Source organism: Camelina sativa, chromosome 5 (genome assembly GCF_030686135.1).
Source record: "Camelina sativa cultivar CO46 ecotype springtype chromosome 5, ASM3068613v1".
NCBI classification, from domain to species: domain Eukaryota; kingdom Viridiplantae; phylum Streptophyta; class Magnoliopsida; order Brassicales; family Brassicaceae; genus Camelina; species Camelina sativa.
This window is the reverse complement of record NC_141884.1, coordinates 25295375-25317085: the sequence shown is the minus strand read 5'-3', so window position 1 is coordinate 25317085 and position 21711 is coordinate 25295375. Positions and strand designations below refer to the sequence as shown.

Sequence of the window (21711 nt, the reverse complement as noted above, 5' to 3'; positions counted from 1 at the left end):
GCAGTGGATCCGGAGGTCGGAACGGGGGAAGAGGACGTCTGATTGCCGTCCCTATTTTCTTTATTTTGTTATTGTTTATCTTTGAACTTTGCTTTGCTTGCCCGGGAGGGCTTTTATCCGAGATTTGACTTCCTTGCCTGGGAAGGCATTTAAATCCTTCTCTTTGTTTTTTTTTTTGTTTTCGGATTATCCTAGAATGCGTAAGTTTTTTTTTTTTGTCTGTTCGATTAATCATGAGTTTATCGAAGATAGACGAGGTGACTGCGATTGGTAGATTCCGAGGAAAGTTTACCGGGGATCCGTTATTTTAGTTTTGATGAGCTTGCGCGATCGGCAAGAGTATTCGATGTTTAAGTAACGTAGAGATAATGAGCAAGGTTGGTTGCAGTTAAAAGCTTGTATTCTATTGGAATGGACTAATTACAAACGCGAAGAAAATTATATTGAAAAGGTGGCTGCGCTCGAGGAATCGAGTTGCCTACGTACCCCGTAAAGGGATCAAGCCAAATCGTAGTTCGGTTGTTGTCAATACTTACTGGAAGTACTTCTTCAAGTTCATGATGTTCCAGGGTCGGAGCTCAGCCTTCCTGTTGCTCTCATCCTCGAGGCGATACACGCCATTGCGAACAACCTCGGTGATACGGAAGGGGCCCTCCCACTTGGTCCCCATTTTCCCGGCGTTCTTCTCCTTTCTATGATCGAACACTTTGCGGAGTACTCGATCTCCAACGACAAAACTTCAAGGTCGGACCTTGGAGATGTAGAAGCGGGCTATGGTATTTTGGTAGTTTTGAGCTCGCACGTAGGCTTGCTCTCTTTTCTCGTCAATGACGGCAAGGTTATCATGCAATGCTTTGTTGTTCGCATCCTTGTTCTCGGGAGACACAACTCGGCGGATACTGCCCACGGAGATTTCTGCCGGTATTACATCTTCGATCTCGTAGGCTAGGGAGAAAGCAGTTTCACCCGTGCTACTGCGTGGTGTAGTCCGGATGGCCCATAGGACCCCGGGGAGCTGGGCATCCCAATTGGACTTCACGGCACCCAAGCGACGCTTGAGGCCGTGCAAGATCAGTTTGTTGGCTGCCTCGGCCTGCCCGTTCCCCTGGGGGTATCGGGGAGTTGACGGAGTTAGCCGTATGCCCTAGTCGTCGCAAAACTTTTGCACCGCGGAGGATGTCAGGTTTGTTCCGTTATCGGTTATTATTTCGTAGGGGATGCCGTGTCGGCATACCACGTTTTTCCAGAGGAAATCCTTCATGTGTTCCCCCGTAATAGACACTACAAGAAAACAAGCCAATAGCGACTACACTATTAGTCATTATTTAGTCGCTAAAAGGTGTGTTACGACTAAATAGCGACTAAAACCAGTAGTCGCTAACCGAGAGTCGCTAAAATTTATAGTTGTAATTTTAGTCGCCAAATGGCGACTACATTACGACAATTTTTGTAGTCGTAAATGAGTTAGTCGTAATGTAGTCACTAAGTTAGTGACTAGTTTACGACTACATTAAGACTATTTGTATAGTCGTAAATGTAGTCGTCAATTAGTCACTAAATGTAGTGACTACTTTACGACTAATTTACGATTATGTGTTTAAATAATATTATATATAAATATTTATAAATATTTATATTATAAATATTTATTTTGATTTATCTTAAATTTGATATTTGAATTTTGTTTTACAAATTCTCTTTAATTGGATTTACATCTAATTCTTATATTTGAACAATTATAAAAATAACTACAATTAATATTACATAAACAAAACACATCTTAAGTATTATCATATTCATTACAACCCAAGTTCAAAAGATAACAAAAAGAAAGAAACATCATATTCATTACAACCCCAAGTTCAAAAGATAACAAAAAGAAAAAACATTGATCCAGAAAACAACAAGAAAGACTTCTTCCAATCGTTTCCCAAGTTAGGCTTCGTCTGCTTGTATCCTTCTCAAATCTGGAATTGATCCCTGTTATAACACAATACCTTAAGGTTCTGTCAAGTTGAAAAAATGAAGGTACAAAGAAAAAGAAATGATCCCATTTGAAACCTATAACAACTTAGTTGTTATCCAGATGATTGTATAAGATGAGCTAGAAGTGAAGAGTACCTTACGCAGATGTTGATGGAGTTGGAGTTGTCTCTTTAGCTTAATGGCTTGCAACAAACTTCTGAAACCGCGGATCACATTCCCTCAGAAAATCTTCCACGATGGAGAATTGGTCAATCTTGCCGTTCTGGACAGCAATAACTTTGGATTGCGCAGCAAGTTCTGCATCACGCCGCTGCAGTTGAGCAGCCTGTTCTTCATCATGGGCAGCAAGCCGCTCCAGTTGAGCAGCCTGTTCTTCTATCATGCGTTGAGCTTTCTTCAACTGTTCTTCGAGAGCCACAAAGGTAGATGAGCCACATGCTTGCTTATGCGTTCCATTGACAAGGGAGTCCTTGAGGCTTCCAACTCCATAAGGTGTTCCTCTTGAATCCTTCTCAGTGGACTTGAAAATAAGAGAAAAGTGGAGGTTAGAGGATGACAAATTAAACTCCAAGACTATAAATGTGTATTGGTTTTTTAAAAAAGTTACCTCCAGGAAAATTTTTGTATATTCTTCTGTTGTGAGGTCCCGTGGCCGTGATTCTCCATCTGACACAGGAAAAGACTCTGCCTCGAGCTGAGACAACCTCTCTTGAACAGTCTTCTCATATGTCCCTGCAATCTTTTCTGCCTTCCGATCAACATATGTACCATCAGGCTTTGTATGTGCCTTGATGAAAACCTCACCAAGTCGGACTTCTCTTCCCAATTCCTCAACCTGCAATGTTATAAGAGATTAACTAAAAAAATAACAGTTAAGTAAGAATTGAAAGTGGCAAAATAACAGCTACTTAACCATTTCATCTTGAAGCTGTCGATAAGACTTTGGCCCTGAGAGGTGGACATGAGGACCTAGGCCGTTACGGTCAGACATACGGGCATCAGAGTAGGTTTTACTCTTTTGTTGTGCTTCTTCAGTGTCCCAGTAATCCTCCATCGTGCTCCAGAGAGTGTCTCCAATCCAGTTTGGTTGAACTCGACTAGTCCTCACATTGCTAACCATGTCTTTGATCCGCTTTTGACAGATTTTCTCAAAATAAGCTTGAACAGTTCCGGTTATCAAAGGATCCCAGGTGTGGGTTTTCTAGAAAAAAAGGAGCTATTGTTAGTGAAAAGAAGACATGTAAAGCTATGTGACATAAGGCTTATTGTGAGTGAAAAGAAGACATGTAAAGCTATGTGACATAAATCCTTACCGCAAACTCAATGAAGTATCTCTCTTGTTTGTCCCGCGGCACACATGTCCAGCTGTAGAAGGGACCTTCGAATTTGTTTAGAAGAATTTTAGTAATCTTCCGAACAAGTTTTGACCCTTTGTCACGAGTAAACCTCCAAAAGAAACAATACAAGAGGCATCAGTTAATGAGTCAAAAGAAACAATACGCATACGCACATTCACAAAAAAGTTTCTACGGTTTGATGCATGAACACAATCTATACTTCAATCAGTAAACATAAACATGAATCTCAATACACAAGCAATATATCATAATACACAAGCAATGAATACACAAACATGAATCTAAAGACACAATCCTAAAGACACAATAAACCAAACGAAATCATAATAAACTTACTCTCGTTATCATAATCACAATCCTTAAGACACAATAAACCAAACGAAATAAACATGAATCTAAAGACACAATCCTAAAGACACAATAAACCAAACGAAATAAACATAAACCAAACAAAATAAACATGAATCTAAAGACACAATCCTAAAGACACAATAAACCAAACGAAATCATAATAAACGAAATAAACATGAATCTAAAGACACAATCCTAAAGACACAATCATAATCACAATCCTAAAGACACAATAAACCAAACGAAATAAACATTGACCTACAGATTTCTCTTCTAACATTCACAAAACACCATTACAAATACATGATAAGAGAGAAAAATCATACCATTGGGTGTTCGGTAAGGGTGTGGGAGAGAGGACCGTGGTGAACTTATCCCGACCTGGCACCACAAGCAGGGCATTTAGAGCCCGAACCACGTCCTCCTGGAGCTCCGGCAACACCGTAGAAGTTTCTTCTTCGAAGTTGTTGCCTTGGGACGATGGATGCGATGGATGACTACGAGTCTGATGACTACGAGCCTGAGAGCGTTGAGCTGGAGAAGGCGGAGAGTCATCTTGAAGAGTTGCATGAGTCGCTGGATTGTAGTTAACTTCTACTGAAGGAGACCAGCGTACTTGAGGTGGAGGTTGGCGAGTAACGGAGCCCTGAAATAGTTGTTGAGGCGGAGGATAGTCCCGGATCTGGGATTCCGTTGAATGTCGTGGCAAAATGGGGACTTCTTCAGGTGTCTGCTGCGTACGAGGAGATTGGACTGCCGGCGTGAAGTCGTACTGACTGGGTAGATTAGTATGCCGTAGTCTTGACCCTCCGGGAATCTGAGAAAGATTACGATCAAGTTTTCTCTTTCTTCCTCGAGCAGGCATCGTGTGATGATTGAGACGAGAGACTGAGAAGAGAGATTGAGAAGAGAGAGTGTCGATTGAGAAGAGAGATTGAGAAGAGAAAGACGATTGAGAAGAGAGATTGAGAAGAGAGAGTGTCGATTGCGGCTTTAGGGTTTGTCTCGAATGAGAAGAGATAAGAAGAAGATTTGGGTTTTTTGTTTAAGAAAATATTAATGGATTTGGGCCTAAATTGGGTAATTAACCTAGATTTGGGCCTAAATTAATGAAATGATCTTAAACAAAAAGAATTATAATTTATAATTAATAAGATTAAGAATTAATTTATAAGTTTAAGATTAAGAAATAACTAAATTCAATAATTTATAAGTTCAATAATTTCTACATTCAATAATTTCTAAGATTAAGAATTAATTTATAAGTTTAAGATAGAGTATATAATATATTATTCTATATATAATTTCTATCTTAATTATAATAATAATTAAAAGAATTTGTAATTATAATTTTTTGAAAAACAATAAATTAATTTTATTATTATAATTTCTATCTTAATTATAATAATAAATCTTCACATAAATTATTTTAGTACTTATTAATCCTTAATGAATATTGAAACAAAAAAAGAAATAAGGAAAAGATTCTATATATAACCTATATAGATGCTTTAAATAGAGCATATTCATAAGTCCAAATCCTATGCAAATATTGTTTGTGAATAAAAGTAAGAAAATGATAAGCTTCTTAAAACATATGTTTGTTTTCTTCTTCTACTTTCCCTTCTATATTGCCGACATGTTCTTTCGTATGACAGCTACTTAACGATCGTTTAAATGCATCGAACGGATGCATCATAACTCTTCTACCCGAGAGACATCTATTGTTCTTGCAAACACTACATGGACAGAAAAACTTACCGCCATTATTCTGAACTGTATCTTGGCTACTTCCAAACGAGAATTGGTCCAACCCCACTAATTCGAATTCTAATGAAAAATTTCCCGCCATTATATATATATAAATATATATTGTGTTTTTTTTAAGAACTATATATATTTTTTTTTTGGAGAAAATAAAAGTTTTTATAAAGTCAAATTTTTTTTTTTGATCTACATTTTTTTTTCTGGGGAAGGAAAGACAATTGTGTTGGAATGAGATGACAAATGGATGCAATTTGTTTTTAAAGACTACACCTATGCCACTAATAGGCGACTACTCAATATCAGTTGGCCCCCACAGAAAAAACACGTTTTTTAACTGTTTTTTATGACTATTTGGCGACTACGGGTGACTATTTACCGACTCGCCGAATGAGTCGTAGAATAGTCGCTAAATTGACGACTATATTACGACTATCTAATGTGGTCGGTAAAGTAGTGACTGTTTGGCGACTAAATTACTGTAGTCACAACATAGTCGCAAAGTGGTCACTATCTGGTCATTATTTTTGGCGACTACAAATGTAGTCGCTACTTGTAGTCGCTAATCGACTATTTTCTTGTATTGAGACTGGTAGGACTCGGCTTCGATCCACTTAGTGAAGTAATCGGTTACAACCAAAAGGTTAGTAACACGTCGTCTTCCTGACTGTTCGAGAGGTCTGATGGCGTCCATCGACCACCGCATGAAGGGGTAAGGGGCGGAGACTGAGCTCATCAGCTCGGCGTGCTGGTTGATCATGGGTGCATGACATTGACATCTGTCATATTTTTTGGCGTGTGCGTCGCAATCCGCGAGCATGGTCGGCCAGAAATATCCCTGCCGTTTTATTCTGAGGGCCAATGACCGTCCCTCGTGAGCCTCTTCTATGATGCTTGGGGTTTCATCCCTGTGTAAGCATCTAAGATATGGTCCAGAGATGCATCGCTTATACAGCTCTTCGCCGATGAGGCAGAACCTCGCACTTTGTGCTTTGATCTTACGCGCATGCCATCGGTCCTTAGGGGTTGTTCTGTCTGTGATGTACTCGCGTATCGGGATCCGCCGGTCCGTTCCTGGTTCTGTCTCGTGCTCGTCTCCAGAGATATTGTCGTCTAGGAGCACGTCATCCTGGTCAGGTGCCTGTTTGAGTTCTTCCTCGTCGGGGCCGGTATCGACTTTGACATGGTGGACGTTGTGGGCTTTGACGGGGATGGAGATACTAGGCTCGTGTATGCCTTCAACGGGTATGACTCGTTTGACCGAGGGGTCAGAGGTGGAAGACAGCGCGGCGAGGGCGTCGGTGGCTGAGTTCTCTCCCCGAGGAATTTAGGTGAGTTCAAACGATGAAAATTGTTCTGCCAGTGACCGAACGATTCGGAGGTAAGCGTCCATTCGTTCGCAGTTTGTATCGTAGTTTCCGTCGAATTGAGCTCCTTAACTCCTAAACCTAATGCTAGCCGGAGTCCGACTACTAAGGCTTTGTACTCGGCTTCGTTATTTGAGGCTGCAAACCCAAGCTGGAAGGATTGTTCCATGATTTCATTGGTCGGGGATACGAATCAAATTCTGATCCCGCATCTCTGCCTAGATGATGCTCCGTCCGCATACAGGGACCACCTCTTGGAGTGGCTCTCGGTGCATTCGTTGGTCACGGCGAGCCTGATTACAAAATCAGCGAGGACTTGCGCTTTGGCGCAGGTCCTAGGTCGGTACTCGATATCATACTCGCTGAGTTCTATAGCCCATTTAGCTAGTCTGTCGGATTAGCTGGGACTATGGAGGATTGACCGAATAGGTTGAGACGTCATCACCACGATTGTGTGTGACTGGAAATAAGGGCGTAACTTGCAAGGCTAGGGCTAGTTTTTCCATGGCGGGGTACCGTGTTTCAGCGTCGACCAGGGTTTTGCTAACGTAGTAAATAGGTTTCTGCTCTCCTTCGTGTTCTCGCACCAGTACCCCGCTCACCACGGAGTCGGAGACGGCGATGTAAAGGAAGAGGTGTTCTCTCCGTCCGCTGGCTTCGAGAGGACGGGAGGCTCGGTGAGGTATTTTTTCAATTCCCAGAATGCTTCCTCACACTTGTCATCCCACTCGAATTTCTGGTTACCTTTCAGCAACTGGTAAAACAGGAGGTATGGGTCTGTGGACCGCGCGATGAATCGGTTCAGGGTGGCTATTCGCGCTGTCAATCTTTATTGTTCCCAGGTTGTCTTTGGAGAAGGCATCTCGAGGAAGGTAGCAATCTGTTTTGGATTCGCTTTGATTCTGCGTTCCGTGACCACGTATCCCAGGAATTCGCCGGACGCGACGCCAAATGTGCATTTGGTCGGGTTGAGTTTAATCCTGTATTGGTTCAATATTTTGAAACATTCTTTGAGCTGGTAAATGTGGTCCTACTCGCGCATTGACTTGACGAGCATGTCGTTGATGTAAACCTCCATGGTTTTTCCAAGGTGTTCGGCGAACATCTTTTTGACTAACCTCTGGTAGGTTGCTCCAGCGTTTTTAAGTCTGAAGGGCATTACTTTGTAGCAGTAGGTACCCCGATCAGTAATGAAAGCGATTTTTTCTTGATCAGCGGGGTCCATCAGAATCTGATTATACCCCGAGAAGGCGTCCATGAAGGACAAGATCTTGTGTCCGGCGGTTTCTTCGACCAATCGGTCGATATAAGGAAGGGGTAATTGTCTTTCGGACAAGCTTTGTTGAGATCTTTGAAATAGATGCAGATCCGCCATTTCCCATTTTTCTTTTTTACTACGACGGGGTTGGCCAGCCATTTGGCGTACTGGACTTCGCGGATAGATCCAATTTTCAGCAGTCGATCCACTTCGTCGTTCACTACTTTAGCCCTTTCGGGGCCGAGCTTGCGACGCTTTTGTTTAACCGGTTTGTAGGTGGGGTCGAAGTTGAGCTGATGAGAGGTAACGTTAATGTCGATTCCTTTTATGTCCGACGAGGACCAAGCAAAGGGGTCGCAGTTCTGACCCAAGAATCGGACCAGATCATTTCTAGTATTGGCGTTCAGGTCGGCCCCGATCCTGACGCATCGGTCAAGATGACCATCCGCAATCGGAACTTGGTCATCCTTGGTCATTATGGGTCCGCAGGCAACGGGGTCTTTATGGCCTACGAGCTGGCGAGCTTCGAGTTCGCCGCCGATCATTAATTGCTATTGAGCGGACTTCTTAATTAAGTCGTAGCTGCCTCTATAACACTGTCTAGAGGTGTGTTGGCTACCATAGATAGTTGCGATCCCACCCCGAGATGGGAACTTAACGCATTGGTGGTATGTTGATGGGATTGCATTCATCCCATACAACCATGGTCTGCCAAGGATGGCGTTGAAGGGCGCGGGACTTCTACTATGAACTGGGTGGTGCCCTTGGCTAAAGTTGTATCACCGGCGAACCCGGTAAGTGGGGTTTTGGACCCTTTTAATTTGGAATCAGGATAGCCTATTCGTTTAAAGGCGTCGTAAAACAAGAGATCGACCGAGCTCCCCGTGTCTATCATTATTCCGGAAAGCTCGCATAATCAGGATTGGAGCAGGGTTTTCAATCTCGGTGGTAACTCTCGACCCTTTGATCGAGTTAACTGAGTTACGACACAAAGAAAATCCTCCCTATGGATCGGATTGGGGTTTCCAAAACACCGGGAGATATGTGGGCGGCAACTCGCGAGCTTGCGAGGAGCCGGAGATGGTGTATAGACCGACTTAAGAGAGGTGCGGTAAAAGGTGAGCCCTATGAAAACTAGTTGAATACGTTTCTTTTGGGCTGTCGGTGGTGGTTAATGAATCATAATCAGTATTCGTTTACTTTAAAATTCGCATCTTACTATGTCAGTTACCTTAACCTTTGTGCATGTTCTCTACCTATATAAAAATACACGAGTTGTTAAAACATAAATTCCAAAAACAAAAATGTAGGTGGTTCGGTTAATAACTTTGATTACTCTCTTGCTCTTTGCACCACCAATCAAAGTCTCGGCTGATATACCTGACGTTTGCAAATCGCTAAACACAAGTAAGATTTCAAATTTCACGTTATGTTTGGTTGAAAAAGAAATAGTCAACGGTGTTTTGGATCAAAAGGTCTTCGACAAAAACAGGGGTTATGTAAAACCTAGTACTTCACGGCCAGGAGGTAAAGGACGTTAGTACGACAATGGAGTTATGTGTTCAATAATTATGTCTTTATCCTGTGTTTCATAGTTTAATCAATGGTTCTCATCTTCATTTTCTGAATTGAAACACAAACATGCGCCTTCGGTTATATATAATTTCAATTAATATTTTATAAATGGGCTTTTTGTGGACAGATCAAGGTGAAGAAGACAAAATCAACAACAAACATGAACACCTAAAATGAAAGAACCAAAAGATTACAATGTCTGATCAAAGTTTCGATATTTTAAGCAAAACGCTGGAAATTGTCAGCGTGGCATTCGCATTAACATCCAACTAATTCACCTGAATTTATCAGCAAAGTTTACACTCATGACCAGATAACCGACTTAATCATTACTCTCAATTTTGTGTTTGGCCGTGTTCAGTTCTTTTAGTTTCCTCCATGTCAATGTTCTCAATATACAAAGACTTCACTATCACCAAGTAAACTATGAGGCGTAGTCAATGTTTATATTATGAAAGAGACGACTACACCTAAAACAAAAACAGTAGAAAATTCTTAATAGATTCCCTCAGACACATAACATTGATTCAGTCACAAGACAATCAGTATTAGCATGGTTGATACCATCATAGGGAATCCTTTAACCACCAGTGAAAAAATAGTCATATCCAAAAACCAAAAAACACTTAATAATAAAAGCTAAGTTCCCTCAGCAAATCATTTATCATCAAATAAATTTATCAGATATACATTAGCATTAAGTTAAAATCATCATAGGGAACAAGATATGCAAATAACAAATGTGAAAAATACTTAAAAGAGTTGTAAGGCTCAGATAATGTTATAGAAACAGTTATTCTCCTTGGCCACAAAAGGCCTCATAATGAGCTGGGATAATATGTTATCATCATCGCCACATCAACCCTAAATCTAAATCCAAAACACTAAACTTAAAATAAAAAATAAATAAAAAATAAAAAATAAAAAAGAAAAACAAAACCAATCAAACAAAGAATTGAAATCAATCAAAAGGCTCAGATATATGAATGAACATAGTTCTAGTCCTGGACCACAAAAGGTCTCATAGAGCTGGGATTATATGTTATCATCATCACCTCAATAAACCCCTAATTCGCAAACCAAAACAAGAACAGAGCACAACACTATAAACAGAGACCTGAGATTCCAAACAGACTACATTAATGAAACGAGAGACACGAACTTGATAACTCAATGACTGCCAAAGCTACGATTTCAATGAAAAAAAAAAAAGAGATCAAAACCTGTACGAGAGACCATGATGGAGGAAACTGGAGTTAATAGAAAAGTAATTTATAGAGACGGCAAGAGAAACTAGGGTTTCATATTACGAGCCCTCATTAACCTAAACCTTTTCTATTTTTGGGCTAAAACCTAGTTGGGCCATGTCATGATATGTTAGGCCTATAAAGCTTACCAGCTTCTTCTATTAACCAAACTTTTATGTGTTTTTTGCTTTTCCGGTAGCACTTAAATTTTGTTTGTTATGATGTCAATCAGATCATCATCCGTCTCATTCATCTATCTATTTTCAAAAATATATCTCGTTAAATCTGAAAAAGTTATTTTAATTTTAAAAAATACTTTTGGATGGTAAAAACTACTCAGACACTCAATACAAGTACTTATAAGATTTTACAAATATTTTTATAAAATTTTATGAAATATTAATAAAATTTTACATGATATTTACAAATTATTTATAAGGTATTTATATATTTCTTATTCGAAATATCGTGTACATGTAGAATAACTAATACGAAGTTGGGCGTTATACTAAGATTTAGCGGTGATTAAAATAAAACTAGGATTTATCCCGTGTACACCACATGTCTATTTCTTTTATTTTTTTGTTTATTTTATAAATCAATAATCTCGGGCATTTTGAATAAATTAATTAGAATATTTCATTATAAATTCGAATATCTTATTATAGAAAGTTGGGTTTTGAAAGTTAGTCATTAACAAAATTTTAACATGTGTCGTCAAGTTATCAATCTTAGATTTTGACATGTGTAAAAGTAATATTTAATAGGAGAAATTTGATTACACCAAAAATAAAATATTTTATTAAAAATATTATTAATGTAAAAAGATAATTATCAAAAATTACATAATCTATTTAACAATACAAAGTTTTTTAAAATATTTATAAAGAGATTATCTATATATATTTTATAAAATTCAAAATTATAATATTATTTACTTATTTGTTATTTTGGGTTATTAGTTTTACAAAAAAATAGAAAAATGATTAAGGAAAATAAACAGTAAATTATTAATTCCAAATTTTGTAAGAACTCACTTCTATAAACATAGATCATCTCATATTTAAATAGTTTATTCAAAAACACTGTTTTCAACTTTGTTTAATCGGGATTTTTTTTTAATGGGAGGGTAAATTTTTCTTATTTTTTTAAACCAAAATTTTCTCCTACTTTCTCCTTTTTCAGTTGGGAATATGTAAGATTAATATGATTAATATGTGCATCTTCTTTTCCTAATACTGTATTTTAAAATTTATTATAGTATTTTTAAATTATTTTATTTAATTTATATTTTCATCTTTGAATTATTGAGATTCATATATTATCGTGCTTATAATTTTCTATTGTTTTTTTATTATGTCAAATTAATTTTCTTATAATTTCTTAACCTTGATTGGTTGGTCATAAACTTTTTATTTTTGCAAACATAATTGTTAACATTATTCATTCAATCCCAAATGGAGATAACAAGTAGAAGCTCATTAACCTGATGGATAGATAAAATAAGGTAATCAAACACAAACTTACAACAAACATTGATAGATAGATTAGAAAGACATAAATCATTGTTGATAGATCCATAGAAGCTCGAAGACTGTGACACCATCGTTTGCGGAAAGGTTTAAAAGAATTGATTTGGTCACATATATCACCAAAATGCACATATTTTTCTAATCAAGGGTCCTGAGAGAATTTCATCATGGGTTACCTTCCTAGAAGTAATTGTCGGGACTGTGTGAGTGAAGACAAAAGACAGGAAAAAATTATTTGTTGATTTGTAGGGTCAGTAAATAAGTTTTTAAAGTCTCCCAAACGTAACAAACCGCCTATCGAATATGGGTGGGTCCACGGGCCGGGAATAGATGTAAAGCCCACTTAGGAAGGTGGACCCATAGACTGAGAGTGGACATGGGCTGACTAAGCAAGGTGGCGGTCGAGGCGTTAAGACAGATGCTACATTCTGTATCAAAGACACTTCCATGAATACATTGAAATGAATACATTGAAAAATTTAACATTAATTACTATCATAAGATTTTGTGACGTTAGAAAAAGGTTTTTACTTTCATTTGTTGTCGGAGCAAGCCATTTTGAGATAAACAAAATGACGTAAACATGTTCAGGAGGGCAGAGCCGAGGTTCTCTCTATGGTAGAGAAGGTTGGACACAAGGTTATCTCCCCAAGGGAGGAAGGTGGAGGAGGTTAGACGCAAAGTTATCTCCCCAAGGGAGGAAGGCAGAGCCAAAGTTCTCTCCATGGTGGAAGAGGTTGGACGCAAGGTTCTTTCCATAAGGGATAAGGGCGGAGCCGAGGTTTTTTCCATGGTGGTCATACATTATTGTAATGATAGATCACTGACCAAGTCGATGGGAGAAACGAAATGGAAAAAAATCCCGACCAAGTCGATGGTAGTGAAAGAGTATCGAAATCAAACAAATAATTGTTTGGTTGAATTGATTGGAGAGAATATTATTGTTTCTATTATTTTGGAATAATGTAAAAAGCTGCTAATTTTTTTGAAGAAAAATTAGCATTGAAGTAGAGATAATTTAGGGATAAAAATTCTCGATTAAAGATTTCATTTGATTAAATGTCTGATTTTCGGTAGATATATTTACATATACGTTTATTTTGGAATATATTTCTATAATTAACTACTGCAATTAATTTAGGATTATTTAGGATGTTCTTAGATAAGGATTATCTAGGATATTATTAATAAGGATTTAAAGCATGATCTGATTAGTGCAATCGGGTTTGTTTGTTTGATTTAAAACCGACCCGTTTTGAAAAAAGAAAAGATGACACAAATTTGTACTTCAAAAATGTTAAGATAGATCAAATTTTAAGTTATATTTATGTGTTAGTTTTGTTTATTATAAGATTATAATTGTATTTGACTGTTAATTATGGGATTTAACCCACAGTTTACCGCAAAATAATTTGTTCTCTACATTACCATAAATTACTCAATTTAATATATCTAATATTGATAATGTTAGCAAATAATGAAATGATAAATTATATGTGTAACACTAAATTTATTATAATTAAATTTATATTCATATTGATCTAAATCCTTCGCACAATATAGCTCCATCGCGTGATATTTGTTTCCTTGATTTCTTTGCAACTCTAGTCTACGTCATGTCAGCTACATATCAAAAGAAACTTTCTAATGACTCCATGAATCGCTAGATCTCATTTACGTTTTATATCTTTCTCACGAAATTTCTACTTTTGCAAGTTCAATGCAGTTCTTCTTTATGTGCAACCCATAGAGGTAAACAATAGGTTGTCGGTTGAATTCCTTGTCGTTTGATTGTATTAATCTTTTTAATCATCAGAAAATATGTTACCACTATATGTCATTATTCATATTTAATATTCTAATATTATTATATCTTATTGCTATAAAACTCTTTACCACCATATGTCACTAATCATCTATACATTTTTCAAAAAAAGAAAAATTCGATTTTAAGTATCTATATACTACAATTTAAAAGTAAAAGTAAAAGTAAACTAATTGTTTTATTCATATTTTACTTGACTAAATGTTTAATTAAGAAAATAAATCTTTTTTTTCTTCTCAACAACAGATCAGCTCAAACGAGTCAATTGGGTGGGAAATTGTTTACAAACAGAACATGATGCGGAAATGTACGCGCTTGGCGTGCCAAAGAATCCGCACTTACATTAGCATTTCTTGAAACTAAAGATAAAGAGAAAAAAAAGAAAATTCCTCCCTATCAATCTTGATGTCATTGAGATATGCCGAGAACGCTGGCCAGTCGGAAGGAGAATACACCATCTTCACCAAATCTGAACAGTCTGTGTAGAACGCCACCTCTCTGAGATCATGGCCGATCATGCATTGCATCGTCCAAAGGAACGCTTCAACTTCAGCATGTAAAGGAGACAAACTTCGCCTAAAATTCTTGGCTCCCAACAACGGCGATGTAGCCTGGAACGAAGTACAGCACCATTCAGCACCGGCAAATGGATTCCAAGATCCATCTATGAAGCAGCGATATCCTGAAAAAACCATTGGGAGGGGAGCAGTGGCCCCCCTAACCCGGATCCTTGGAATGACAGGGTTAGAAGTAAGGGTCTCTTGCTCAACCTCTACCTAAGCCTGCTGCCACGCTGAAGCTTCGCCCTCTGCTATCCTAACAATATCCTCTGGCCGCTCCACAATATTCTCATAAACGCGTGCGTTCCTTGCTTTCCAAATATACCACATAATCCAAGGGAAAGCCGCAACCTGAGCCCCTAGATTCTGTTTCCCTAAGAAGTGGTCAACATTCGCATACACTGAATCCGTTGGGAAGCCAATAGACCCCACCGGCACATGTGCGAGAGCCCAAACCTGACGGGCCGGAGGACACACATAATAAATCTATATTATTAATTAGGAAGCACACATAGCAAAATGGAAAAAAATCCCGACCAAGTCGATGGTAGTGAAAGAGTATCGAAATCAAACAAATAATTGTTTGGTTGAATTGATTGGAGAGAATATTATTGTTTCTATTATTTTGGAATAATGTAAAAAGCTGCTAATTTTTTTGAAGAAAAATTAGCATTGAAGTAGAGATAATTTAGGGATAAAAATTCTCGATTAAAGATTTCATTTGATTAAATGTCTGATTTTCGGTAGATATATTTACATATACGTTTATTTTGGAATATATTTCTATAATTAACTACTGCAATTAATTTAGGATTATTTAGGATGTTCTTAGATAAGGATTATCTAGGATATTATTAATAAGGATTTAAAGCATGATCTGATTAGTGCAATCGGGTTTGTTTGTTTGATTTAAAACCGACCCGTTTTGAAAAAAGAAAAGATGACACAAATTTGTACTTCAAAAATGTTAAGATAGATCAAATTTTAAGTTATATTTATGTGTTAGTTTTGTTTATTATAAGATTATAATTGTATTTGACTGTTAATTATGGGATTTAACCCACAGTTTACCGCAAAATAATTTGTTCTCTACATTACCATAAATTACTCAATTTAATATATCTAATATTGATAATGTTAGCAAATAATGAAATGATAAATTATATGTGTAACACTAAATTTATTATAATTAAATTTATATTCATATTGATCTAAATCCTTCGCACAATATAGCTCCATCGCGTGATATTTGTTTCCTTGATTTCTTTGCAACTCTAGTCTACGTCATGTCAGCTACATATCAAAAGAAACTTTCTAGTGACTCCATGAATCGCTAGATCTCATTTACGTTTTATATCTTTCTCACGAAATTTCTACTTTTGCAAGTTCAATGCAGTTCTTCTTTATGTGCAACCCATAGAGGTAAACAATAGGTTGTCGGTTGAATTCCTTGTCGTTTGATTGTATTAATCTTTTTAATCATCAGAAAATATGTTACCACTATATGTCATTATTCATATTTAATATTCTAATATTATTATATCTTATTGCTATAAAACTCTTTACCACCATATGTCACTAATCATCTATACATTTTTCAAAAAAAAAAAAAAATCGATTTTAAGTATCTATATACTACAATTTAAAAGTAAAAGTAAAAGTAAACTAATTGTTTTATTCATATTTTACTTGACTAATTGTTTAATTAAGAAAATAAATCTTTTTTTTCTTCTCAACAACAGATCAGCTCAAACGAGTCAATTGGGTGGGAAATTGTTTACAAACAGAACATGATGCGGAAATGTACGCGCTTGGCGTGCCAAAGAATCCGCACTTACATTAGCATTTCTTGAAACTAAAGATAAAGAGAAAAAAAGAAAATTCCTCCCTATCAATCTTGATGTCATTGAGATATGCCGAGAACGCTGGCCAGTCGGAAGGAGAATACACCATCTTCACCAAATCTGAACAGTCTGTGTAGAACGCCACCTCTCTGAGATCATGGCCGATCATGCATTGCATCGTCCAAAGGAACGCTTCAACTTCAGCATGTAAAGGAGACAAACTTCGCCTAAAATTCTTGGCTCCCAACAACGGCGATGTAGCCTGGAACGAAGTACAGCACCATTCAGCACCGGCAAATGGATTCCAAGATCCATCTATGAAGCAGCGATATCCTGAAAAAACCATTGGGAGGGGAGCAGTGGCCCCCCTAACCCGGATCCTTGGAATGACAGGGTTAGAAGTAAGGGTCTCTTGCTCAACCTCTACCTAAGCCTGCTGCCACGCTGAAGCTTCGCCCTCTGCTATCCTAACAATATCCTCTGGCCGCTCCACAATATTCTCATAAACGCGTGCGTTCCTTGCTTTCCAAATATACCACATAATCCAAGGGAAAGCCGCAACCTGAGCCCCTAGATTCTGTTTCCCTAAGAAGTGGTCAACATTCGCATACACTGAATCCGTTGGGAAGCCAATAGACCCCACCGGCACATGTGCGAGAGCCCAAACCTGACGGGCCGGAGGACACACATAATAAATCTATATTATTAATTAGGAAGCACACATAGCAAAATGGAAAAAAATCCCGACCAAGTCGATGGTAGTGAAAGAGTATCGAAATCAAACAAATAATTGTTTGGTTGAATTGATTGGAGAGAATATTATTGTTTCTATTATTTTGGAATAATGTAAAAAGCTGCTAATTTTTTTGAAGAAAAATTAGCATTGAAGTAGAGATAATTTAGGGATAAAAATTCTCGATTAAAGATTTCATTTGATTAAATGTCTGATTTTCGGTAGATATATTTACATATACGTTTATTTTGGAATATATTTCTATAATTAACTACTGCAATTAATTTAGGATTATTTAGGATGTTCTTAGATAAGGATTATCTAGGATATTATTAATAAGGATTTAAAGCATGATCTGATTAGTGCAATCGGGTTTGTTTGTTTGATTTAAAACCGACCCGTTTTGAAAAAAGAAAAGATGACACAAATTTGTACTTCAAAAATGTTAAGATAGATCAAATTTTAAGTTATATTTATGTGTTAGTTTTGTTTATTATAAGATTATAATTGTATTTGACTGTTAATTATGGGATTTAACCCACAGTTTACCGCAAAATAATTTGTTCTCTACATTACCATAAATTACTCAATTTAATATATCTAATATTGATAATGTTAGCAAATAATGAAATGATAAATTATCCGTGTAACACTAAATTTATTATAATTAAATTTATATTCATATTGATCTAAATCCTTCGCACAATATAGCTCCATCGCGTGATATTTGTTTCCTTGATTTCTTTGCAACTCTAGTCTACGTCATGTCAGCTACATATCAAAAGAAACTTTCTAATGACTCCATGAATCGCTAGATCTCATTTACGTTTTATATCTTTCTCACGAAATTTCTACTTTTGCAAGTTCAATGCAGTTCTTCTTTATGTGCAACCCATAGAGGTAAACAATAGGTTGTCGGTTGAATTCCTTGTCGTTTGATTGTATTAATCTTTTTAATCATCAGAAAATATGTTACCACTATATGTCATTATTCATATTTAATATTCTAATATTATTATATCTTATTGCTATAAAACTCTTTACCACCATATGTCACTAATCATCTATACATTTTTCAAAAAAAAAAAAAATCGATTTTAAGTATCTATATACTACAATTTAAAAGTAAAAGTAAAAGTAAACTAATTGTTTTATTCATATTTTACTCAACTAAATGTTTAATTAAGAAAATAAATCTTTTTTTTCTTCTCAACAACAGATCAGCTCAAACGAGTCAATTGGGTGGGAAATTGTTTACAAACAGAACATGATGCGGAAATGTACGCGCTTGGCGTGCCAAAGAATCCGCACTTACATTAGCATTTCTTGAAACTAAAGATAAAGAGAAAAAAAAGAAAATTCCTCCCTATCAATCTTGATGTCATTGAGATATGCCGAGAACGCTGGCCAGTCGGAAGGAGAATACACCATCTTCACCAAATCTGAACAGTCTGTGTAGAACGCCACCTCTCTGAGATCATGGCCGATCATGCATTGCATCGTCCAAAGGAACGCTTCAACTTCAGCATGTAAAGGAGACAAACTTCGCCTAAAATTCTTGGCTCCCAACAACGGCGATGTAGCCTGGAACGAAGTACAGCACCATTCAGCACCGGCAAATGGATTCCAAGATCCATCTATGAAGCAGCGATATCCTGAAAAAACCATTGGGAGGGGAGCAGTGGCCCCCCTAACCCGGATCCTTGGAATGACAGGGTTAGAAGTAAGGGTCTCTTGCTCAACCTCTACCTAAGCCTGCTGCCACGCTGAAGCTTCGCCCTCTGCTATCCTAACAATATCCTCTGGCCGCTCCACAATATTCTCATAAACGCGTGCATTCCTTGCTTTCCAAATATACCACATAATCCAAGGGAAAGCCGCAACCTGAGCCCCTAGATTCTGTTTCCCTAAGAAGTGGTCAACATTCGCATACACTGAATCCGTTGGGAAGCCAATAGACCCCACCGGCACATGTGCGAGAGCCCAAACCTGACGGGCCGGAGGACACACATAATAAATCTATATTATTAATTAGGAAGCACACATAGCAAAATGGAAAAAAATCCCGACCAAGTCGATGGTAGTGAAAGAGTATCGAAATCAAACAAATAATTGTTTGGTTGAATTGATTGGAGAGAATATTATTGTTTCTATTATTTTGGAATAATGTAAAAAGCTGCTAATTTTTTTGAAGAAAAATTAGCATTGAAGTAGAGATAATTTAGGGATAAAAATTCTCGATTAAAGATTTCATTTGATTAAATGTCTGATTTTCGGTAGATATATTTACATATACGTTTATTTTGGAATATATTTCTATAATTAACTACTGCAATTAATTTAGGATTATTTAGGATGTTCTTAGATAAGGATTATCTAGGATATTATTAATAAGGATTTAAAGCATGATCTGATTAGTGCAATCGGGTTTGTTTGTTTGATTTAAAACCGACCCGTTTTGAAAAAAGAAAAGATGACACAAATTTGTACTTCAAAAATGTTAAGATAGATCAAATTTTAAGTTATATTTATGTGTTAGTTTTGTTTATTATAAGATTATAATTGTATTTGACTGTTAATTATGGGATTTAACCCACAGTTTACCGCAAAATAATTTGTTCTCTACATTACCATAAATTACTCAATTTAATATATCTAATATTGATAATGTTAGCAAATAATGAAATGATAAATTATATGTGTAACACTAAATTTATTATAATTAAATTTATATTCATATTGATCTAAATCCTTCGCACAATATAGCTCCATCGCGTGATATTTGTTTCCTTGATTTCTTTGCAACTCTAGTCTACGTCATGTCAGCTACATATCAAAAGAAACTTTCTAGTGACTCCATGAATCGCTAGATCTCATTTACGTTTTATATCTTTCTCACGAAATTTCTACTTTTGCAAGTTCAATGCAGTTCTTCTTTATGTGCAACCCATAGAGGTAAACAATAGGTTGTCGGTTGAATTCCTTGTCGTTTGATTGTATTAATCTTTTTAATCATCAGAAAATATGTTACCACTATATGTCATTATTCATATTTAATATTCTAATATTATTATATCTTATTGCTATAAAACTCTTTACCACCATATGTCACTAATCATCTATACATTTTTCAAAAAAAAAAAAAAATCGATTTTAAGTATCTATATACTACAATTTAAAAGTAAAAGTAAAAGTAAACTAATTGTTTTATTCATATTTTACTTGACTAAATGTTTAATTAAGAAAATAAATCTTTTTTTTCTTCTCAACAACAGATCAGCTCAAACGAGTCAATTGGGTGGGAAATTGTTTACAAACAGAACATGATGCGGAAATGTACGCGCTTGGCGTGCCAAAGAATCCGCACTTACATTAGCATTTCTTGAAACTAAAGATAAAGAGAAAAAAAGAAAATTCCTCCCTATCAATCTTGATGTCATTGAGATATGCCGAGAACGCTGGCCAGTCGGAAGGAGAATACACCATCTTCACCAAATCTGAACAGTCTGTGTAGAACGCCACCTCTCTGAGATCATGGCCGATCATGCATTGCATCGTCCAAAGGAACGCTTCAACTTCAGCATGTAAAGGAGACAAACTTCGCCTAAAATTCTTGGCTCCCAACAACGGCGATGTAGCCTGGAACGAAGTACAGCACCATTCAGCACCGGCAAATGGATTCCAAGATCCATCTATGAAGCAGCGATATCCTGAAAAAACCATTGGGAGGGGAGCAGTGGCCCCCCTAACCCGGATCCTTGGAATGACAGGGTTAGAAGTAAGGGTCTCTTGCTCAACCTCTACCTAAGCCTGCTGCCACGCTGAAGCTTCGCCCTCTGCTATCCTAACAATATCCTCTGGCCGCTCCACAATATTCTCATAAACGCGTGCGTTCCTTGCTTTCCAAATATACCACATAATCCAAGGGAAAGCCGCAACCTGAGCCCCTAGATTCTGTTTCCCTAAGAAGTGGTCAACATTCGCATACACTGAATCCGTTGGGAAGCCAATAGACCCCACCGGCACATGTGCGAGAGCCCAAACCTGACGGGCCGGAGGACACACATAATAAATCTATATTATTAATTAGGAAGCACACATAGCAAAATGGAAAAAAATCCCGACCAAGTCGATGGTAGTGAAAGAGTATCGAAATCAAACAAATAATTGTTTGGTTGAATTGATTGGAGAGAATATTATTGTTTCTATTATTTTGGAATAATGTAAAAAGCTGCTAATTTTTTTGAAGAAAAATTAGCATTGAAGTAGAGATAATTTAGGGATAAAAATTCTCGATTAAAGATTTCATTT

The 21711-nt window shown here is 36.9% G+C and overlaps 2 protein-coding genes and 4 non-coding genes across 6 annotated transcripts; all 6 read right to left on the bottom strand.

Annotated features, from left to right (window-relative positions):
* Positions 1–739: 739 nt before the first annotated feature.
* Positions 740–1261, bottom strand: LOC147944335 (uncharacterized). Its single transcript, XM_087512542.1, has 2 exons — positions 1235–1261; positions 740–1105 (listed from the first exon to the last, which is right to left on the bottom strand). Exons 1-2 carry the CDS (start codon positions 1259–1261, stop codon positions 740–742), a joined length of 393 nt encoding a protein of 130 aa, XP_087368668.1.
* A 519-nt stretch (positions 1262–1780) lies between these two features.
* On the bottom strand, positions 1781–4722 carry LOC147944334 (uncharacterized). The gene is made up of 6 exons (XM_087452791.1): positions 4022–4722; positions 3300–3432; positions 2900–3187; positions 2594–2821; positions 2122–2506; positions 1781–1980 (listed from the first exon to the last, which is right to left on the bottom strand). The coding sequence occupies exons 1-5, from the start codon at positions 4558–4560 to the stop codon at positions 2162–2164; spliced, it is 1533 nt and encodes a 510-aa protein (XP_087308917.1). The 5' UTR covers positions 4561–4722; the 3' UTR covers positions 1781–1980; positions 2122–2161.
* A 5438-nt stretch (positions 4723–10160) lies between these two features.
* On the bottom strand, positions 10161–10236 carry LOC147944333 (small nucleolar RNA snoR53Y). Its single transcript, XR_015558823.1, has one exon. It is a non-coding gene; the product is annotated as a small nucleolar RNA snoR53Y (small nucleolar RNA).
* Positions 10237–10301: 65 nt separating this feature from the next.
* Positions 10302–10381, bottom strand: LOC147944332 (small nucleolar RNA snoR53Y). Its single transcript, XR_015558824.1, has one exon. It is a non-coding gene; the product is annotated as a small nucleolar RNA snoR53Y (small nucleolar RNA).
* Positions 10382–10422: 41 nt separating this feature from the next.
* Positions 10423–10517, bottom strand: LOC147944331 (small nucleolar RNA snoR69Y). The gene has a single exon (XR_015558610.1). It is a non-coding gene; the product is annotated as a small nucleolar RNA snoR69Y (small nucleolar RNA).
* Positions 10518–10625: 108 nt separating this feature from the next.
* Positions 10626–10721, bottom strand: LOC147944330 (small nucleolar RNA snoR69Y). The gene has a single exon (XR_015558599.1). It is a non-coding gene; the product is annotated as a small nucleolar RNA snoR69Y (small nucleolar RNA).
* Between the last annotated feature and the right edge of the window lie 10990 nt (positions 10722–21711).

Excerpts from the sequence above, each read along its gene's own strand:
- LOC147944335 (XM_087512542.1), bottom strand. The coding sequence starts at position 1,261 with ATGAAGGATTTCCTCTGGAAAAACGTG. Across the intron at positions 1,106-1,234 it reads ATTTCCTCTGGAAAAACGTG|GGGAACGGGCAGGCCGAGGC; the intron begins GTATGCCGACAC and ends CGATACCCCCAG.
- LOC147944334 (XM_087452791.1), bottom strand. The coding sequence starts at position 4,560 with ATGCCTGCTCGAGGAAGAAAGAGAAAACTTGATCGTAATCTTTCTCAG. Across the intron at positions 3,433-4,021 it reads CCCTTACCGAACACCCAATG|GTTTACTCGTGACAAAGGGT; the intron begins GTATGATTTTTC and ends TTTCTTTTGGAG. Across the intron at positions 2,822-2,899 it reads GACAGCTTCAAGATGAAATG|GTTGAGGAATTGGGAAGAGA; the intron begins GTTAAGTAGCTG and ends ATAACATTGCAG.